This window comes from Eleutherodactylus coqui, chromosome 2, assembly GCF_035609145.1.
Source record: "Eleutherodactylus coqui strain aEleCoq1 chromosome 2, aEleCoq1.hap1, whole genome shotgun sequence".
NCBI classification, from domain to species: Eukaryota; Metazoa; Chordata; class Amphibia; order Anura; family Eleutherodactylidae; genus Eleutherodactylus; species Eleutherodactylus coqui.
Window position 1 is genome coordinate 203,856,390 of NC_089838.1, and position 18,297 is coordinate 203,874,686.

The window sequence follows — 18,297 nt, forward strand, 5'->3', positions numbered from 1 at the left end:
AAAGGGAGCTTGTGCACGGCAGCTGCACTCACAGGTGTGCACGCCACCAGCACCACACTGGCCAGGCACTCGCGCCCCCCGGCAGCTGGACAACAAGCCGGGGGGACGCGCCCCGACCGTGGGACCCCGCACACCGCCGCCCCAGGAGGACCAGCAACCGCTGCATGGTAGCAAGTTTGTCCAGATGTTTAACTTTTTGGCTTCCTCCTTACATACAAGCAACAATCGTCTATCATTTCAAAAGTTCTCTCATCAGATAAGCACACTCTTTCCCAGTCTTTGGAACTCCAATTCTAAACTGTTTGGCCCAAGTAATAGACAGTGGACAGCAATTTAGTAACAAGCAAGTCCCCCTACGTTACAGTGATTATTCAGCCAAAAAAACTCACTTTAGGTAAATAAAGTGATTTGCATTTTGCTTGTTATCACACAGGCTCAAATTAGTTGAAACATTAGTGACCACTTAACCCCCATAAAAGTACCAGGCGATGAATTGTCTTTAAGTATGTGCTAAGAAAATGTGACAGATTCATAATCTTCTCTGTAAAACCATCATCTGAGAAGCTAATTCTGAGAGACAGAAGTCTTTTATAATACAGCTAAGCATCTGACTCCGACTTGTTGTATAATAACTTCTATTATCCCTGTATATGAACAAACCAGTCACGGGTCTGAGCAAATCACTGGCTCATAAGTCACTGCACTCTTACAGCTTCAGACGTGCTGGTCAACTTTAATGTCAGATGCCAGTGCTCAAGTGGCTTTACCTTGACATGAACATCTCAGATCAGATCCGATTATGAAAAACTGCTTTAATCTTCTTTTACAACGTAAACTCTGTTATCCAATCTGTACTAATCTATTTTCGCTACCAAACCTGGCTAAGCTGCCAGTGCAGCATCCCTGCATATCACTCAACATCACTTATTTCCACTCATGCAAAACTTATTTCTATTATTCACGATACAAAGGTGGATAGAATCTAAATGGAACTGCGTTAGCACGCTCCTAACAACTGATTCGGATTTTGCATACTGTAATAACACTCTCAGATTTAAGCCTGTGTGTATTTGTATAGCAACAAGAACTAGGAAGAAACAAAGAAAAGTTAATATGCTCAAGAAAGCACATACGTTATACTGTTACTTCATTTCAGCACTTGGAGTTGGTAGAGTCTATACTGAGGATATGGAAGTTTTACCATGTTGATGGTAAAGAGCTGGGAGAGTCTTCCGTGTACCATCATTATGATGCAGCTCATAAACCAGTCCATTTAACTAGTGAAAAGCTATTGTCCTGCACTCCGGTCTCCCCTGACAGCATTCTCTATCTGATCTCTGTGTTTAGCAATGGTATAGAATGCCATGCTCTGAGCAGCATAGCCCAGCCTCTTCCTACATGATAACTCCCCAGGGAAATTCAATTAACAGTGTCAACCCTGCTGCCTCTAGTCAATAGCTCACACCGTCGGGGCTCTTCCTGCCGCCCACTACACAATAGAATTACAGGCCATGTTTATAAATGATCTTAGGGCGTACAGTGGTAAATCCTTCTGTTGAAAAGATATTGATCCGTCTCTACAAATGGATGGTTCTCAGGGGATTGTAAAAGGATATTTCACAAGTATACAGAACAACTGAATAAGTTATACAAATTACTGGACTATACTAGTGTGCCTCCTTAAATGCCAATGACTAGTGGTGAAGTGGTATCTTTATGGTTGTAGAGTAGTGGATATGTTTAAATATAATATATACATTCCAGGATTGAAGAAAGGAACTTTTACAGGGTGCCTGTTTATGATGTGTCCCGGCCGCAGGTAGTGCGCGCGTTTTACTGGTAATTGCCGGACTGCACCTGTACTTGCTATTGCTTCCAGTAACAAAGTACAGGTAAAACCCAGCAATTAGTAGTGTACAGGCACCTAAGGCTGGGGTCACATGCATTCCCGGCAGAAATCTCACGGATTGGCTGCAGCAAAAAAACGCAAGATTTCCGCTGGGAAAGCGCTGCTTTAAAACCCGCAGCGCTTTTTTGTTGTGACCGGCGCTTCCATAAAGGAGAGTGCGGCCACAATGAAAAAAAAAATTGACATGCTGCGGCTGGTAAATCCGCGCCGCAGCGCCAGCTTCTGCCAGCGCTGCCATGACAGATTGGCTGTCCTGTGTGGATGAGATTTTTGACAAATCTCGTCCACATGGCTGGCTCATGGCAGGATTAGCGGCCGTAGGCGGATTTGCTGCAGTGAAATTACGGACGGAATTTCCGTGGCAAATCCGCCCTGTATGAACCCAGCCTAAAGGTTTACATTCACCAAATATTAGGTAAGGATGCTTGCAATTACACTGCTGAAAACAGTGTAAGTCACTTAGACTTCAGGAATATCAATCTGTGCAGTTAGGAATCACTGAAAAAGGGATAGATCCATAAAAAAACACAAAAAGTAGCTATACTTACTGAGATACTGATACAGAAGTACATAGGCATGCTGTCGCATGTAGAACAGGTAAATTGCTATATGGAAATTACACAGTAGGATCACTGCCAAAGCCCTACCAAATTCCCTCCAGCGGCTCCCGGTCTGCATGTTTCTGACCAAACTGTCAGACTCCATGAGGGTGGCATGAGGGCTCGGCACCCTGCAGTGGGACCCGTGCACTTGCCAGAAAACACCATAATTGGCAGATCCACCATTGGCAGATTCACACTGATCACGTGACAGATGTGAAAAGGTCTGGACAAGCCATGGTGTACCTTATGCTGCCTACATACAGCATGACCGATTTGATGGTGAATCAGGAATGGCCTGGGGAGGCATCAACCATTTAAAAATCCTGTATTTGGAAAGTATTTTTGGCGCTGCTGCATTTAAAGATCCATAATATTTTTATTTTTTTTTATCAATGGAGCTGTATAAGGCCTCCCTTACACAGGGCGTTTGCAAAACACTGGCTTTTCAGCTGCCTTTTCAACCCTTTTCAGCTGTGTTTTCAGCCCAGCTGAAGAGGCTGCCCATTCATTTCAATGGGAGACTCAGCTGAAAACGCCCAAGAATAGAGCATGCAGAGCTTTCAAAACGCAGCGTTTTTCAAAGCAGCGTTTTCAGCCCTGTGTGAGCAGCCCCATTGAAATGAATGGGAGCCTTGTACAGCGTTTAACACAGGGCTGAAAACCCTGCTGAAAGCGCCCTGTGTGAGGGAGGCCTAAGGGCTTGCTTTTTTACATGACGAACTGTAATTTTTGTGTTAGCATTTTGGTGTACGACTTTTTTGATCACTTTTATTGCATTTCTTGGGAGGTGAAATAAACAAAAACAGAATTTCGGCTTTGTTTTTCTTTACAGTGGTGCCAAGCAGGGAGAAAAATGCCTTCAATTCATTATATGGATTGCTCTGGATGCAGAGATTCCAAATATGTATCAGTTATTGAATTATTGCCATCTGTATGCCGTAAATGTATGACACTTTGCAAATACATGTACGTCATGGGGTAGAAAGGGGCTAAAACACCTTTCCATACACCGAAGCAACAGTTCATCACACTAAGCAGGTGCTGCTCTACTACTACATTTTGGTGGTGGTGGGGGCACAGAAGCTGAGCTCACACAATCACCAATGGGTGCAGGCTGTAACTGTCAGGACTGAAGAGAACTCTGATCCCAGCTGTTTATCCCCTTAAATATTGTGGTCAATAGCGATTGTGGCATCTAGGTAGTTTAGCAGCAGAGGGGGCTCTTGCTGTCACACCACGTCATGCCCACAATTGCAGGTTGCCATTGGGTTATGATGGCATTCAAAGGCTTAACAGAGGCCCCCATGACTGCCGTGTGTATTCGCCTATTCGGCTCTGTCAAGTCCCACTGAGGGACTAAATAAGATAATTAAATACAGTTTATAAAAAGTAAATAAAAGGTTTAAGGTTTAAAGCAAACAAATCTAGTTTTCCTTCATTTAAAATTCACATATAGTGCAAAAATAGTGCAACTTTTAAAAACATGTACATATTTGATACTACCACATTCACAATGATCCACATACAAAAGTTAAATTATTATTTATACCACCTATGAATGGCTTAAAAAATCCCCAAAGCAATGAGATGGAATTGCTGTTTATTTCCCCATTTAACGTTAGTAAAAATGAATGCATTTTAAGTACCCCAAAAAAGTACCAATGAAACATATAACTTGTCCCACCAAAAACAAACTGTCATAAAGCTAGGTCAATAGAAAATAAAAATTATGGCTTGGAATGTAGAAATGAAAACAATTTAATTTTCAAAAATGTTTATATTGTACAAATATAACCTGCAGAATCAAATTAACATCATACAGTACAATTGATGTAGAAAAAACAAATTAGCACAATTGTTTTCTTAAGTCTTTTCCCCCAAAAAAGTTTACTACGTCCCTGAAAAATGAAAACCTTATGCCTTCGTTATTGGGACTGGCAAGATAGAAGTCACGTTATATAAATAATAAGGATAAATTTGAAATGTAGTTTAATAGTCACTTTGTTAACATACAGTATTTCTGGAAATATTAGACACACCTCAGAATAGGACACTTACCGGGTTTAAGCAACAGAAAATAGGAAAAACATATTTCATAGTCAGATGCCCCTTATAGAAGTTCAAAAGTATACTAGTTACAGCCCGCTAGGGGTGCTTACTGTCACATTGTCCAGTCAAGGGACATGAAATAGGTGCCTTCATTCTTGTCTACTTCATGGTTTTTCACAATTTTTTTCTACTTATTCATTCACGCCATCATGTCAATCTGTCTGCCCTTCACGTGTTCCCATATTCCCAGAACCTTGTCTACTCCTGTCACCCAAGTGCTGTTCCTTGCCTTACCATATTAATCCCTTGCAGCTTTTTCCTTGTGAGGATGCCAGCCTCTATCCACCCCAGGGTCACCCTGATTGAGCCTGCAGTTTCCTTTCAGTGTCCCATTATACCCACCTGATCTACTCCATCCTGTATGGTTCAATCAGGCAGGACCATAAGTCGTAAAAACAATTTAGCAAGGTTTTTCTTGTTAAAAAGTGCACATTCTAGCTAGAAAAATGCAGTATATACTTTATACAAAGAAAAAAGAAAGTTGGAAAAACATTCCCTTGTATGATTCATTTGCCATTTTCCTTTAATAACTAAAAAAGAGGGGAAAAAAACTATATATATATATACTGTACATACTATACATTACAAAATAAAAAATATACAATTTCTATTGAAAAAAAAATAGTATAAAAATAAAGTTAGTAAATAGCTGTCAGATCTGCATGTATCTCTATGACTGCAGACTTTAAACAAAACCTGTGTGTAAGGGCCCTTTTACATGGACCGATTATCGTTCAGGTTCTTGCTGGATAATGCGAATGCGAATGACTATTGTACAATGTAAACACTGCCAGCGATTGAACGATAATTCGTTTATCGTTCATTATTCAGCTTGCGCAGGCATAAAAATCAAATTAACACGTAGTTACTCATCTATTAATGACTGCCTGCTTACTGTGAATGGAGGTGGTCGGGCAGCTGGAAGCGATTTCTGGCCTGCTTTGCCTCTATTCACTGAGCACTTGTCACTTTTGTGTGAAAGCACAGGAGCGGTAATCGGCTGGACAATTGTAAGGCACTTGAGCGCCCAACAATCGTCCCGTCTAAACGGACCCTTTTGCTGATTTGTGAATTCCGCACAAAAATACGTGATAAAACATGCACTAAATGCTGCAAGTTTTGAGGCAGATTTCCAATTGCTGATCTGCTGCAGAATGTCCACTGCGGACATTCTGCAGCAAATCAGCACCGTGTGCACCCAGCCACAGGGTATGTTTACACGTAACGCAAATGCTGTGGATTCTCTGCAGTGGAAAATTCTGCTGGAAAATCCGCAGCATTTCTGGAGAAGAAACAGAGTCAAATTATGCACAATTGGTGTGGATTTTGACTCAAAATCACCTGCACTACCCCAAGCTGATTTCAAAAGATACCGCTCTCACCTCTGAAGTCTTCATGCTCTCAGCACCTCCTTCATCGGGTACCTGGCAGCCTCTGGTGAGTACATTGCTGCTGGTCAGGTGATGTGGAAGTGGCCAGCGGCGCTGCGCTCAGTAGAGGTCGCTGGGTGCCCGGAATAACGGATGTAAAATCACACGTATTGATAAGCCATGCACCTAGTCACGCCCCTGATGACACCCCTTTTTTGGTAGGGGTATCCCAAGGCTGAAAAGATTGGGAAACACTGAGGTAGGACAATAAAAAGGTTGCAACATGCACATAGCCATTAGTGTAAAACCAATGGTTATATAACTAAATTAAAAGCAGTCTTTCAAGTAAGGCATAAAACACCATAATGTTGATTCTCATTTCTACACGCATCTATAGCAACTACTTCTAATACTATAAATCTGGCTCATAGATGTACTGGTATATAATGAGAACTGCATGTGAAAGCTGTACATTTAACCTGTTATTGGGTAATATCTTCTGGGGGTAGGGATAGACCTGATATGATATTAATGTAGGAAGTGAAATTACTCTGTTCGGGCCCCACTAATGGCTTCAATTTTGAGAACATGATTTAAAGTTAATGCGTAAGTATGTAGAATAGAAAGCTACTTTGCTATCTGATTGGCAGCAAAATGCATGCGGCAGGGAAAGCAAAGGAGCCTTATCCAAGTAATCCCTCAATTGTGGCTTTTAATGGGAATAACTCTCCATGGCAGTGCTGGTATATCCGATATCTGATAACAAACAGTTACGGTCAGGATCTGACTGGGTAAGACTACAAAATACAGCCCTCTCTGGAATTTTATCATCCAAATGCTGCACACTTTGTAAGCTGATCCAGAGCTTGAAGTGAAGCTTTCTAACAAATCACGACTGCCTTGAAAATGGCTGCATTTAACTAGAGTCATTGAATAGGAGTGCGCAGACCAAGTCTCATACATGCCTATACAAAAATCATTTTCAGCTTCTATGGCACAGACACATGGCCTAGGGATGTGATGAGAAGCATTGTAACTTCTAGTCATCTCGCAAAAACTATATTTTAACTATTTGGATGCCATGACGAAAAATAACCGATAGATAATCATTATCCAACAGTATTTACCCATAAAAAGGAAAGGAGGCTACCATTTCATCTTTAATATGTGCTTCTATTAAAAAAAACTTAGGATCCCGTAGAATAAATGTGCCAATTTTCTCCAGTCATATAGCCTATTTTGTGCCTTAAAAACCAATCGATATTTTTCATTGTCGTATTCCAAGAAACATAACTTTTTCATGTTTTAAGTTGACATAACTGAACGAGGGCTTGTATTTTTTGTGGGATGAGTTGTATTTCTTAATTATACCGCTTTGGGGTACACAAAGTGTATCGCTTAACTTTTTTGGTGTGAGGGGGGGGGGGGGATGAAACAATATAAAATCCCCCAAGATATCAAGATATTTCAACATTGTTTTTTGGGTTTTGTTTTTACAGTGTTCGGGTCAGCATGTTTACACCAAAGCCAAACTTATATACTGTAGTTTTTTTGTTTCACTACTATAATGAAAATACTTAGAAAAAAAAGTTTTTCCGTTGCCGCATTACAAGTTCAATAACATTTATTTTTCTGTTGAGAGAGTTGAACCAGGAAATTACAGGGTGAAAAATGGCAGTCAATAAATAAATTAGTTTGCAGGATGGACTACCATTAAAACTTATCATTTATTAAAATCATTAAAATACCCAATTCCATTGCATACAATATAAAAAATAGAAAAGGGGGAAGAAAAAGACGTGGTCAGACTATCCCTACTCTGACCCCCTACGAAACAACCCTCCCTGTTACTCTTTGGGAAGCCCGCCCTGACAAGGGCGATCCTAAAAGAAACCTGCTGTATCCTGTTACGCCTATATTCAGGGGATAAAGTGGATATCTCCTATTACAAATTCCACACTCAAAAGTATATCAGCCTTATATCTGAAAGGATGTTTCTATATAGGAATTACATATGTGTTGGCAATCATATAGTGTAATTGGTTTACAAAGTAGATATCAGACTATGGCCTCATGCAGATGGCTGGGTCGTATCCAGCTGCAAGAATTCTCGCAGCGGGATGCAAGCTGTGCCCCTGCAGTGACCCCCGCGGCTCACCTCCTTTGGCGCCTCCTCCGCTCTGCTATGTGCCGGCTGGCGCATAGCCGCATGTGCGCAGAGCACAGCCGACACATCAGAGGTGACGTTTCTGTGCAGGCCTCTGCGAGGCTCGCACAGAAATAGGACATGCCACGATTTGTTTACTGAGTGAGTTTTCATGCGATCAAATCGCAGCTGTCTCCATAGGATTGCATTATCTAATGCAATCCTATGGCAGCGTGCACGGGCGGAAATTCTGTGGGAAATCCCACCGCGGAATTTCTGCCTGTGTGCATTTACCCTACGACAAGTAGGTAAATGTCAATTTCTATCTATTTATATGTAATTTAAAAGGTGAACATCATAGTATAAATATAGCACATATTATATTATATACACACACAGTTATTCAAAAAGAAGAAGCAGATTTAGGGATTTAATTACAAACAAACTACAAAAGACAGGTACACAATCCGCAAATCATTGAAAAGAGGAAAATTCTAAGTTTTTTATGACACACCAGTAAGTTCCATTTTCTGCCACATCGCAGCGCTGGGTGTCTGATTTACATCTTTATGTTACCTGGGCTGCATATGCAATTGAATTCAACTAATTTTCTATGCCACTCATAAATTTGCTTGTGGCTGTTTTTGGAATTGATTCACATTACACTTGAGCAATAGATTCACACTTAGCAAACTCAAGCACACAAAACGATTTCTCCTCTGGTGTCACCATTTCCTATAAACTGTAAACAACAAGAAACAGCAACTTACTGGTATGCCATAAAAAACTTTCTGCAATAATTGATCCTTTTGCTCTGATATTGTAATCACTCACTTATATCAACGTTACAATCACACACAGTAAGTTTCATTCCATTCTGACGACTCATCCTAGGTGCTTGATTTTTCTACAATGACTGTACATGTATCATTCTGTAACTGTTCGTATTCTCAGGACAGAGTGGCACATTTAGGCTGCCTGTCCACGACCGAGGCGCAATATCGCTAGCGGAGCAGGGGAGAGAACTGACTGATAGATAGGATAGGCTCACTGCAAAAAATCACATGCCGCGATTTGAATCCTGCAAGCAGAGAATCGCTATGATTCTCCGCTAGTGGACAGGGGGCTGTGCTTTCCATAGTTAACCTATGGAAAGCATGTCATGCGAAGTCGCGGGCGATTTATCGCTGCGGATCTCACAATGACAACTCGCCTGTGGACAGCCAGCCTTATATAAAATAAAAAGTGTTCCACACACATAAAGAAGAGAAAACATTTTACAAATGACACACAACTATAAAATAAACTTTACATACACTGTTTAGGGAATCACATAATTAATAATCCCCAATTAATAGAATTTCTCCTGCCAGACACACAAATAGAGCCTGAATACTGCTGAAGATACCTGGAGGGCAATAGTGTGCCTCATTACTGTATGTAGCAGCTAGCATCTGAAAGGGGTTTTCAGAGCTCCTGACTTCAACGGCGCACTGTGATTGGCTGCAGCAGTCTTGGATGTTCCGCCTACAGACTGACTGCATGATGTAAACAGTCCTGGCAGGAGAATGGCAGATGCAGTGCTGAAGCTGCAGCTGTTGTACATAGAAATATTTGAACTTGGAAACCCCCTTTTTGATCCCAATACATATAAGTCATAGTCCCCTTCTATGTGCCTCCAAGTCTGCCCAGATTATGAAAGTCAAATTCAGCCATTTATATCTACAAAGTAGATGAAGATGAAGGTAAATATCTCCCTTATGTACCTGTTTTTCTAGGATTCGAGAAATTTCCCCCAGAGCCCTGTCAAGAGCAGACACTTTATTGGTGGCCCAGGCTCCATTATCTTGTGTTTGCAATTGTTTCTGAAGATCTTTGGTAAGTCGTTGTAGCCTAAAACAATAGGAGAGAAAAAAAACAAAAAACTAAAGATTCAGATTTTAATAATTTAATGTGGATCAGTCACTATACTATGCTGTTCTGTTAAGGGCAGTATAACATGGGGACAGGTCCAACTATTATTACCTCAGACAAATACTGTGTTTGCTAAAAACAGTTATATAAAAACACAACAAATACAAACTTATGAAGGGGAGTGTTCCCCCCGCCCCTGTGAGTAGTGACTGAGCGGCTGTTTTAGGCAGGTGTGGAAAAATGCTTGAAAGTAAGAATTTCTTTAAAAAATAGAAGGCAAACATAGAAAACTGGGATTATCCCCAGTTTTGGAAAGGGTTCTTTCAGCATAGATAGGGCCAGCTATCAGAGCCGGACTGATTGCGAGACCGGGACCTTGGACACCATTGGTGGGAAACTCTGCTATCCCCACATCCTTTAAGGGCTCAACTATAGTAAATACACTGAGAGCAGATCAGCCAGAGGAGATTGCTAGGGTTAGGAACGTGTTAGGGGGTGACGGACTCAAGACGTTAAGGGAGGTGCTTGGAGATTGGGGGCCCCCGGCTGGTGCATAGTATCAGTACCTCCAGTTGTGCCATTATGTCAGGTCTCTGGGGGGAACTCAACTGTTGGCATCCTCCTTGACACCTTTTGAGAGTCAGTATATCCGCAACCCAGTGACCCAGGGCAAAATTGGCAATCAGTATCAGTTCTTGGTGGAGGAAGCTGATGGGGGTCCCAAGCAGCAGACCTCCATCAAACTACTAACGACCACTGTCGTTAATATGTATGTGTGTGGGTGCTTCTCATGCTCCACCCCTGGTGATGTCATCGCAGGTCCTATAGCATATATAAAACACAGAGTCTGACCGACAGAAAAAGAAAAAAGTTAAGGCTCTTGGAAGGAGAGGACAAAAATAACAAAATTAGAATACAACTAAGCCGTTATTATCTCAGACACAAATCAGTGGTCCTGGCAGGAGAAACCGACCTACCACTACCACAGAGATCTGGCAGGCTGGAGGACCTGCGGTGATGTCACTTCCACATGCCCAGCGCTGCTGTGGGAGGAACCATTCAGCAGTTTGGTAAAAAGTACTCTATACTGGATAAGCTGACAGCAGCTACCAGGACCTGTGATGACGTCACCATCGTGTGATCACCTGTGTGGGTGGAGTCAGGGATGATCACAGGGGCTGATCACTGTATCCAGGACTCTGCTGTGCTGGTTGTCATCCCTGCTGGATACGCTGAAGGCATCAGGATGTAGCAGAGCTGTGTGTGTGATGTATGGAAATCAGGATGAATATAGTACAGCTGTGTGTGTCATTTGTGGGAATCAGCAGGAATGTAGTAGAGTTATTTGTGTAATGTGGGAATTAGGATGGATGTAGTAGCTCTGTGTGTGTCATGTATGGAAATCAAGATGCATGTACCAGAGCTGTGTGTGTGATGTGTACTACATTCAGGCTGATATGTATCAGCATAAATGTAGTACAGTTGTGCCTATCATGTGTGGGAATCAGGATCGATATAGAAGAGCTGTTTGTGTAATGTGTGGAAATCAAGGTGGATGTAGTAGAGCTGTGTGTGTAATGTCTGGACATCAGCATGGATGTAGTAGAGCTGTGTCTGTAATGTGTGGGAATCAGGATGGATATAGTAGAGCTATGTGTGTGATGTCTGGGAATCACGATGGATGTAGCAGAGATGTGTGTGTGATGTCTGGAAATCAACATGGATGTAGTACAGCTGTGTGTGTGATGTCTAAAAATCAGGATAGATGTAGCTGAGCTGTGTGTGTGATGCCTGGAAATTAACATGGATGTAGTACAGCTGTGTGTGTGATGTCTGGGAATCACGATGGATGTAGAAAAGCTGTGTGTGTGTGATGTCTGAAAATCAGGATGAATGTAGCATGTAGCACAGCTGTCTGGTGCATTGCGCCAACAGAAACACTGGTAGCATAATTTCCTAGTAATCACTAGTCATCAGCTACTGATGACCTAGGATACGTCATCAGTGAAAAAATGAGTAGACAAGCCTTATAAATAGAGATGAGCGAGCGTACTCGTCCGAGCTTGATGCTCGTTCGAGTATTAGGGTACTCGAGATGCTCGTTACTCGAGACGAGCACCACGCGGTGTTCGAGTCACTTCCATTTTCTTCCCAGAAAAGTTTGCGCCGTTTTCTGGCCACTAGAAACACAGGGAAGGCAATACAACTTCCTCCTGTGAAGTTCCAGTCCTATCCCACCCCCCTGCAGTAAATGGCTGCAGGGGGGTGGGATAGGACTGGAACTTCACAGGAGGAAGTTGTAATGCTGATACATGTCTGATACAAGTCCAATTCTCAGTCAATGTTACAAGGCTTGTATAAAGAGTCTAACATTGACTTGCAGGAATGCTGCCTTCCAATGGGTGGCGCTGCAGAGGTATTGTTCCAATCACAGTAAGCACACAGTTGTATGCTGCCGTTTACACTGAACGGTACATCGTTTAGTTTGCTGCATGCAGTCTCGTTCAGCCGTTGTATGTATTCACACAGCACGATTCTGAACGATAATCATCCCGTGTAGAAGGACCATTTCACTACGTAAAACCATGTTTATGTCTCTCCATTATGTGAAAGGCTGCAGCAGTCTACCAGTCATCGGAGCTCTGCAGCTTCTGCAAATAGCTAATTCCCAGGAATCTCAGGCAGCAGACCAACTCCAAGAATTGGACTTTATTATCCTAGTACCAGCAAACCCCTTTAAGGATAATATGGAGATGGAAGGAGTTATTTACACCAATCTAGGGAAAAAAAGATTTCTTCATAAATATGTGGTACAAAGGAGTGCAGGGATATTTTTTTTTCATGAAATGCTATAAAACGGGATTAAACTTAAAGATCTGTACTGCACCGCTACTTTACAGAACTAATTGGAATAGTCTTGGACACTGTTCGTTTTTCCTTTGTTTATCGCTCTATTAATTTACAATCTATAGGCTGACATGATAGTTGCACTATATCACAACACAGCTTATACTTACTTAGCTTTGTATGGAGAATCAGACACAGGAGTTTTTGCTTCCAGAACACCCTCATATTCTTTCACTCTAAAAGAAAACATGCAGAACAGCGTGAAACAAACTTTGATTGTTTTCAAGAAATCCACTGTTAATGTAGTGACATAAAAAAGGTATAATAGGTAAGGCCTGTCTGTTTGCTGACGACACAAGTGTGCAATATGGTTGGTACTCCTGGTGTTGTCCTGAAAATGGGGAATGATTTAGCTTCACTGGATAAATGGTCAAAACAATGGAAACTGTAGTTCAATATTTCCAAATATAAAATAATGCACTTGGGGAGAAGGAATCCTCTGACTGCGTATCAGATCAGCTCTTCTGTGTTATCCAGGACTTCTCAAAGCCTCAAAATAAGTTCACAGTGCAGTGAGGCAGCAAAGCAAGCAAGTAGGATGCTCAGCTGCATAGCTAAAGGTATAACCAGTAGAAAGAGGGGGATTGTGATCCTGCAGCATACAGCTTCTGTAAGGTTACATTTGGAATACTTCTAGTCTTTGAATATGTAAGGATACAAACATTTTTTGATAAGTGTAAATACAAAAATGTTTATCATTATAGACTACGTTAAACTATAAATAATATTTTTCATGGACAACCCCGTTAATGCAATGGACACCGCCTGGGTAAAGGGTGGATTTGGCTTCATACTCTCCCACTACCTATAATGTATATTTACACAATAGGTCATATCTGTGCTAATATAAAAATATAAAGGGAATAATCTAAGACTTGTCTATATGACCATGTGTTTCTATAAATCCAGATAAGTGGAGGTGCCAAAAATAGGACTTTCACCTATTGAGAGAATGGGAATTCCCTGTTTGCGATTGCTTGTATAGAGATTTCTTCAGTGAAGTCTATTGGAGTAAGGGTGCCTTCACACTGGCGAGATTTGTGTGTTGCGAAACGCACAAATCTGAAACCCATTCTTTTGAATGAGTTCATACACATTAGTGAAGCTGTGCAGGAAACAGATCGCAGTATGTCCTATCATTCTGCAATGGGAGACCTCCACGATCCTCTGCCACGACTATGACAGCTGTGGCGGGGATTCCCTTCATCCGCACAGTGAAAACGCCTCACATCCACAGGGCGTTCACATGTTGGAAAGTGCGATATCAGGCTGTGAATTAAGGTGAAGGAGCCATTATGTAGAGAACCAATCAAGCAGCACTTGTGGAGTCTAATTTTGCACAAGATTAAACAGGAAGTACAACCATACTGACGTCACCTTTAAAATATATTCTCCAAAACCATTTGGTAAAACTATCACTTCGTTAATGCAAGAATATGCTGACAGAACAACAGTTTACCATCAGTCTCTGAGAGTTAGATTACTTGTGTTGGAAATAGAGGAGAAGGGTAGAATGACATAAAATAATAGGAAGCGTCTAGTGGCAATTATACATGCAAAAGTTGGTGTGACAAATCAAGTTCCTGTAAATTTAAAGGTAGAAGATCCCTGAATAATTCTGTTCCTTAACACAAAATAACCTCAGTCTATCTCTGTATCTCTCAAATACAGCAGCAAATACTCTTCCACTACCCTGCATATATACCAGGCACAAGGATTTACCCGTTTTTGAGCTAATAGCTTATTGCACTTTCGATGGCCTGTGTTCCATGCGTCAAACAGTTTTAGTAGATTTCCTATCAGCAACGTCTCAAGCAGATTCTCCAAAGACAGCCTATAAAGTATTTTAGACCTAAAGATAAGCACAGCAACTGGTCCCATCCATCAGTTAATATGGAGCGGCTCACTAGATAGTTTCCTCCTGTGACACCCTGCCGTATACACATCCCTCGGCTCTGACAGATTAAAGTGTTTCTTTGACAGACCCTCCTCACATGTTACATAGTTCATACGCCTGCTCATAAATCATCACACTGCCTACAACCTCATTTAATAACCTAAGGATATAAATAATATTAATAAGACCAACAAAAGTTCTACGGAGAAATAATAAGCCATTTATCACTCTCCGTTGCACTGCTCTCCCCTGCCCTCTGTAATGTGAGGATTTAGACATGGAAGCAGTTTGGAGACCCTTTAAAGACAATGAACCAGCATTAGCGTACTACACACATTTACTGAACAAAGAATATTTACCTAGATGGAGAATACAGAATATTAATATTTTAGGAATATATATTGTATTAGATGGTTCTATTTCACTTTGTATCTAAAGTGGTTGCCTTGTTTAGAAACACCATTTTCAAATACCCCAATTGTGAGTTAATAGATGGTAGTAGGACTATTAGTGAAAGAGAAGAGCAGCTCTCATGCTCCTGAGGATGTGGCATGACCAAAGATCCCTGCCCAAGCCAGGGTCTGTGAAAACCCAAATGTTTTAGGGAGAGGAGTAAGCACAACCTATAATAAGAAAAATCCATATGTGCGCTCATTAGAACTGGGTGATGTCTTCTAGCATGACGACCTATACAGAGCTCCTGTTTCTGCAAGGAAGGTGTAAAGCACCAAGCACAAGGGGTCTGTAAGGACCTTTAGGAATGATGCCATACTTATCCATCTTGATCTAGCATCCTTGCACAGCATTGACAAATGGCAGACCTGACCACTTGCCTTCCCCGGAATGATATTTTAGCTTGTCCCATGTTATGACAGTACACTAAATTGATTAAACCAGCCCCAAGATTTGACACCAGCAGCGGGCGCCTTCTATTTGTTGATTATTATTGATTTTCTTTGATACTTCATTTAAAAATCAATAAACGTATGGAGGAATCGGCCTGGTTTACCCAGTCTAAAACAGGCTATTGTGAACTGGACGAGAGCCATAGACTCACACGACAGTGCCTTCCAATTATGAAAAAGCTCTTAACAGGTGAAACATCATCTTGAAAATCAATACTCAGTTTTCTTGCTCAATCAGAGAAAGTGGCCATAAATTAGGCTCATCTCTGGGAATCTCCAGACAAGTGCATAGCAAATAATCTGTACATTGTATTGCAATATATGAAAATAAACACATTAAACATATACAGTAGATTAAAACACATCCCCAATCTACCAACTGTACATGTATAATGTAACACATGCAATGTGTATTTCCCACCCATCTTCATGCCTATAAGCAACAAGTCAATCTAAATAAAAATCAACTGGCTAGAATTTTGAAATCCAAGTACATATAAAGATGATAGGCAGATACATGAGAGTGAGAACTATAAGATCCAGAGTGGGGTTACACATTTTTTTCATAGGACTCAAGTTGTAAAGTAGTTGGCTAGTATAAAATAAAGTTTTTGTAAGGAAGGTAGTACACAAAGATTTTCTCTGCCGCAAAACACAAGCGGAGCTCCACTGATTGCAACTAGCACCTAGACTCCTCAATTCAAACAACAGGACGAGTCCAGGTGCCGGCTGCAATAAGCATAGCTCCACTCATGTTTTGTATGGGAGAAACTAGCACTCTAAGGCTGCTTTCACATTAGCCTGAAAATCGCGCGAGATTTGTGCGTTATAAGACGCATAAATATGAACCCCATTCTTTTGAATAGGTTCACACACATTAGTGATGTTTTCCTGCATGGCACCGCAATGCAATGCTATGCAGGAAGCAAATCGCAGCATGTTCCATCTAGCTGCGAGATCTCGCATCACAGCCCCAATGTTTTCAATGGGGCTGCTAGCAGCAGCACGGGTCCCACTGAAAGCAATGAGAGAACTTTGCGATCCTATGCCGTGGCTGTGACAGCTGTGGCAGAGAATTCCCTGCATCCCGAAGTGATGTGAGGCGGTTTTCACATGAAAACACCTCGCATCTGTGGGGTTTTCACATGGATTGCAAAGGCAATATTGGGACATGATTTACGGCCCGATATCGCCCTCGCTCCTGTGAAGTTAGCCTAAGGTTACATGCACACGGCGATTAGGAAGCTGTGCCCAAGAATCTCGGGCGCAACCTAATTGGAGCTGGGGAGAATGGATGAGAAAAAATAAATTCTTCCTTCACCCTCCTGATTTGAAAGAGTTCAGGAGGGTGCCGGTGGTCACATCACCGTCGGGGGAATGAGAAAGTATTACTTCCGCATTCTTCCTTCAGCCTCCCGGCCCGGCGATCATGTAACAGCTGGGGTCAGATGACAACCGGCGGTGACATGATCGCCGGGCGGAATCTCCGTGCATTACATAGCGCTAATTAAGCGCTATGTAATGTGTAAAGAAGAAGGCAGAAAGGGTTAAAAACCCTTTCAGCCTTCTCCTCGGGGGTCCTCAATAAGGGCCAGTGCAGGAGTGTATCTGCACCCGATGTTTCTGATGATTGGGTGCAGATGCACACTTACACTGCAGTGTCGGGCCTGTCCCGACATCGGAGCTGTGGAGGAAAATGATGATGTTGGGGCAGGCCCAACATTGGATTGAAAAGGGTTAAATGGTACCTACCTCAAATTCGTGAAAAACTGAAGTTGATTACTGTACGACAAGCAATTCTCAAATATTTTCTCTACTATTCACGAACAAAACTGATGTTAACTAATTGCAGTCATGTTGAAGTTAAATTTCCATCACTGCTCAGGACTCTTCTTTACTAGCTTGGATGGTTCTCCCACTTGAGAGCCCAGCTAGTTAATGCATTAGAGACAGTTCATTGACAGACGGGCGTTATTCAATGCTTTATACTCTCTGCAGCAATGCTGAGGATTTGCAGATGGCTCCCATTAGGAATAACAGTTGATTGAGGGAGTCCTGTGTTTATGGCGGAACCATAACAGCTATACCGGATATATTTCCAAGCGTATTACTGCTAACCCTGATGTTCCTCACTGATTTAATGTACTACGTTAGGGTGAATTAAAATGCAGCAGATTTGTTTCAGATTTTTTTGTGACTGATCAGTTCCATTCATCTAAATAGGGCTGTTTTGGTGCAAACACTTGGATTTCTGCAACCGCCATTAAAATTTGTGGGACTGTCACAGAGATGTCTACAACAAATCTGTTATGCTTCAACAAGCCCTTATTGTCAAAAAAAATGGGAAGCCAGACTGATGTACCTCCCCAATGGTGAAGCAGGGCCATACTGGACTATTTCCACACGTTCAATTCTAACAATTTCCACAGATAAACCATCAGATAATCTACTAAGCAGACATATTGTACAGCAGGAATCAATGTACAGCGCGGTGTTTGTCTTCACTAACAGTGACGTGATAGTCATTCACAATATGTT

General features: G+C 41.7%; 1 protein-coding gene across 2 annotated transcripts in view; it reads right to left on the minus strand.

Annotated features, from left to right (window-relative positions):
* SCAPER (S-phase cyclin A associated protein in the ER) overlaps positions 1 to 18,297 on the minus strand; it is a 218,932-nt gene that overhangs the window by 75,895 nt on the left and 124,740 nt on the right. For both annotated transcript variants that reach the window (XM_066592259.1, XM_066592258.1), the window contains exons 21-22: positions 13,068 to 13,133; positions 9,903 to 10,029 (exon numbers count right to left, since the gene is read on the minus strand). In XM_066592259.1, coding sequence (XP_066448356.1) covers positions 9,903 to 10,029; positions 13,068 to 13,133 — 193 coding nt within the window. The remainder of the gene's footprint in view (positions 1 to 9,902; positions 10,030 to 13,067; positions 13,134 to 18,297) is intronic.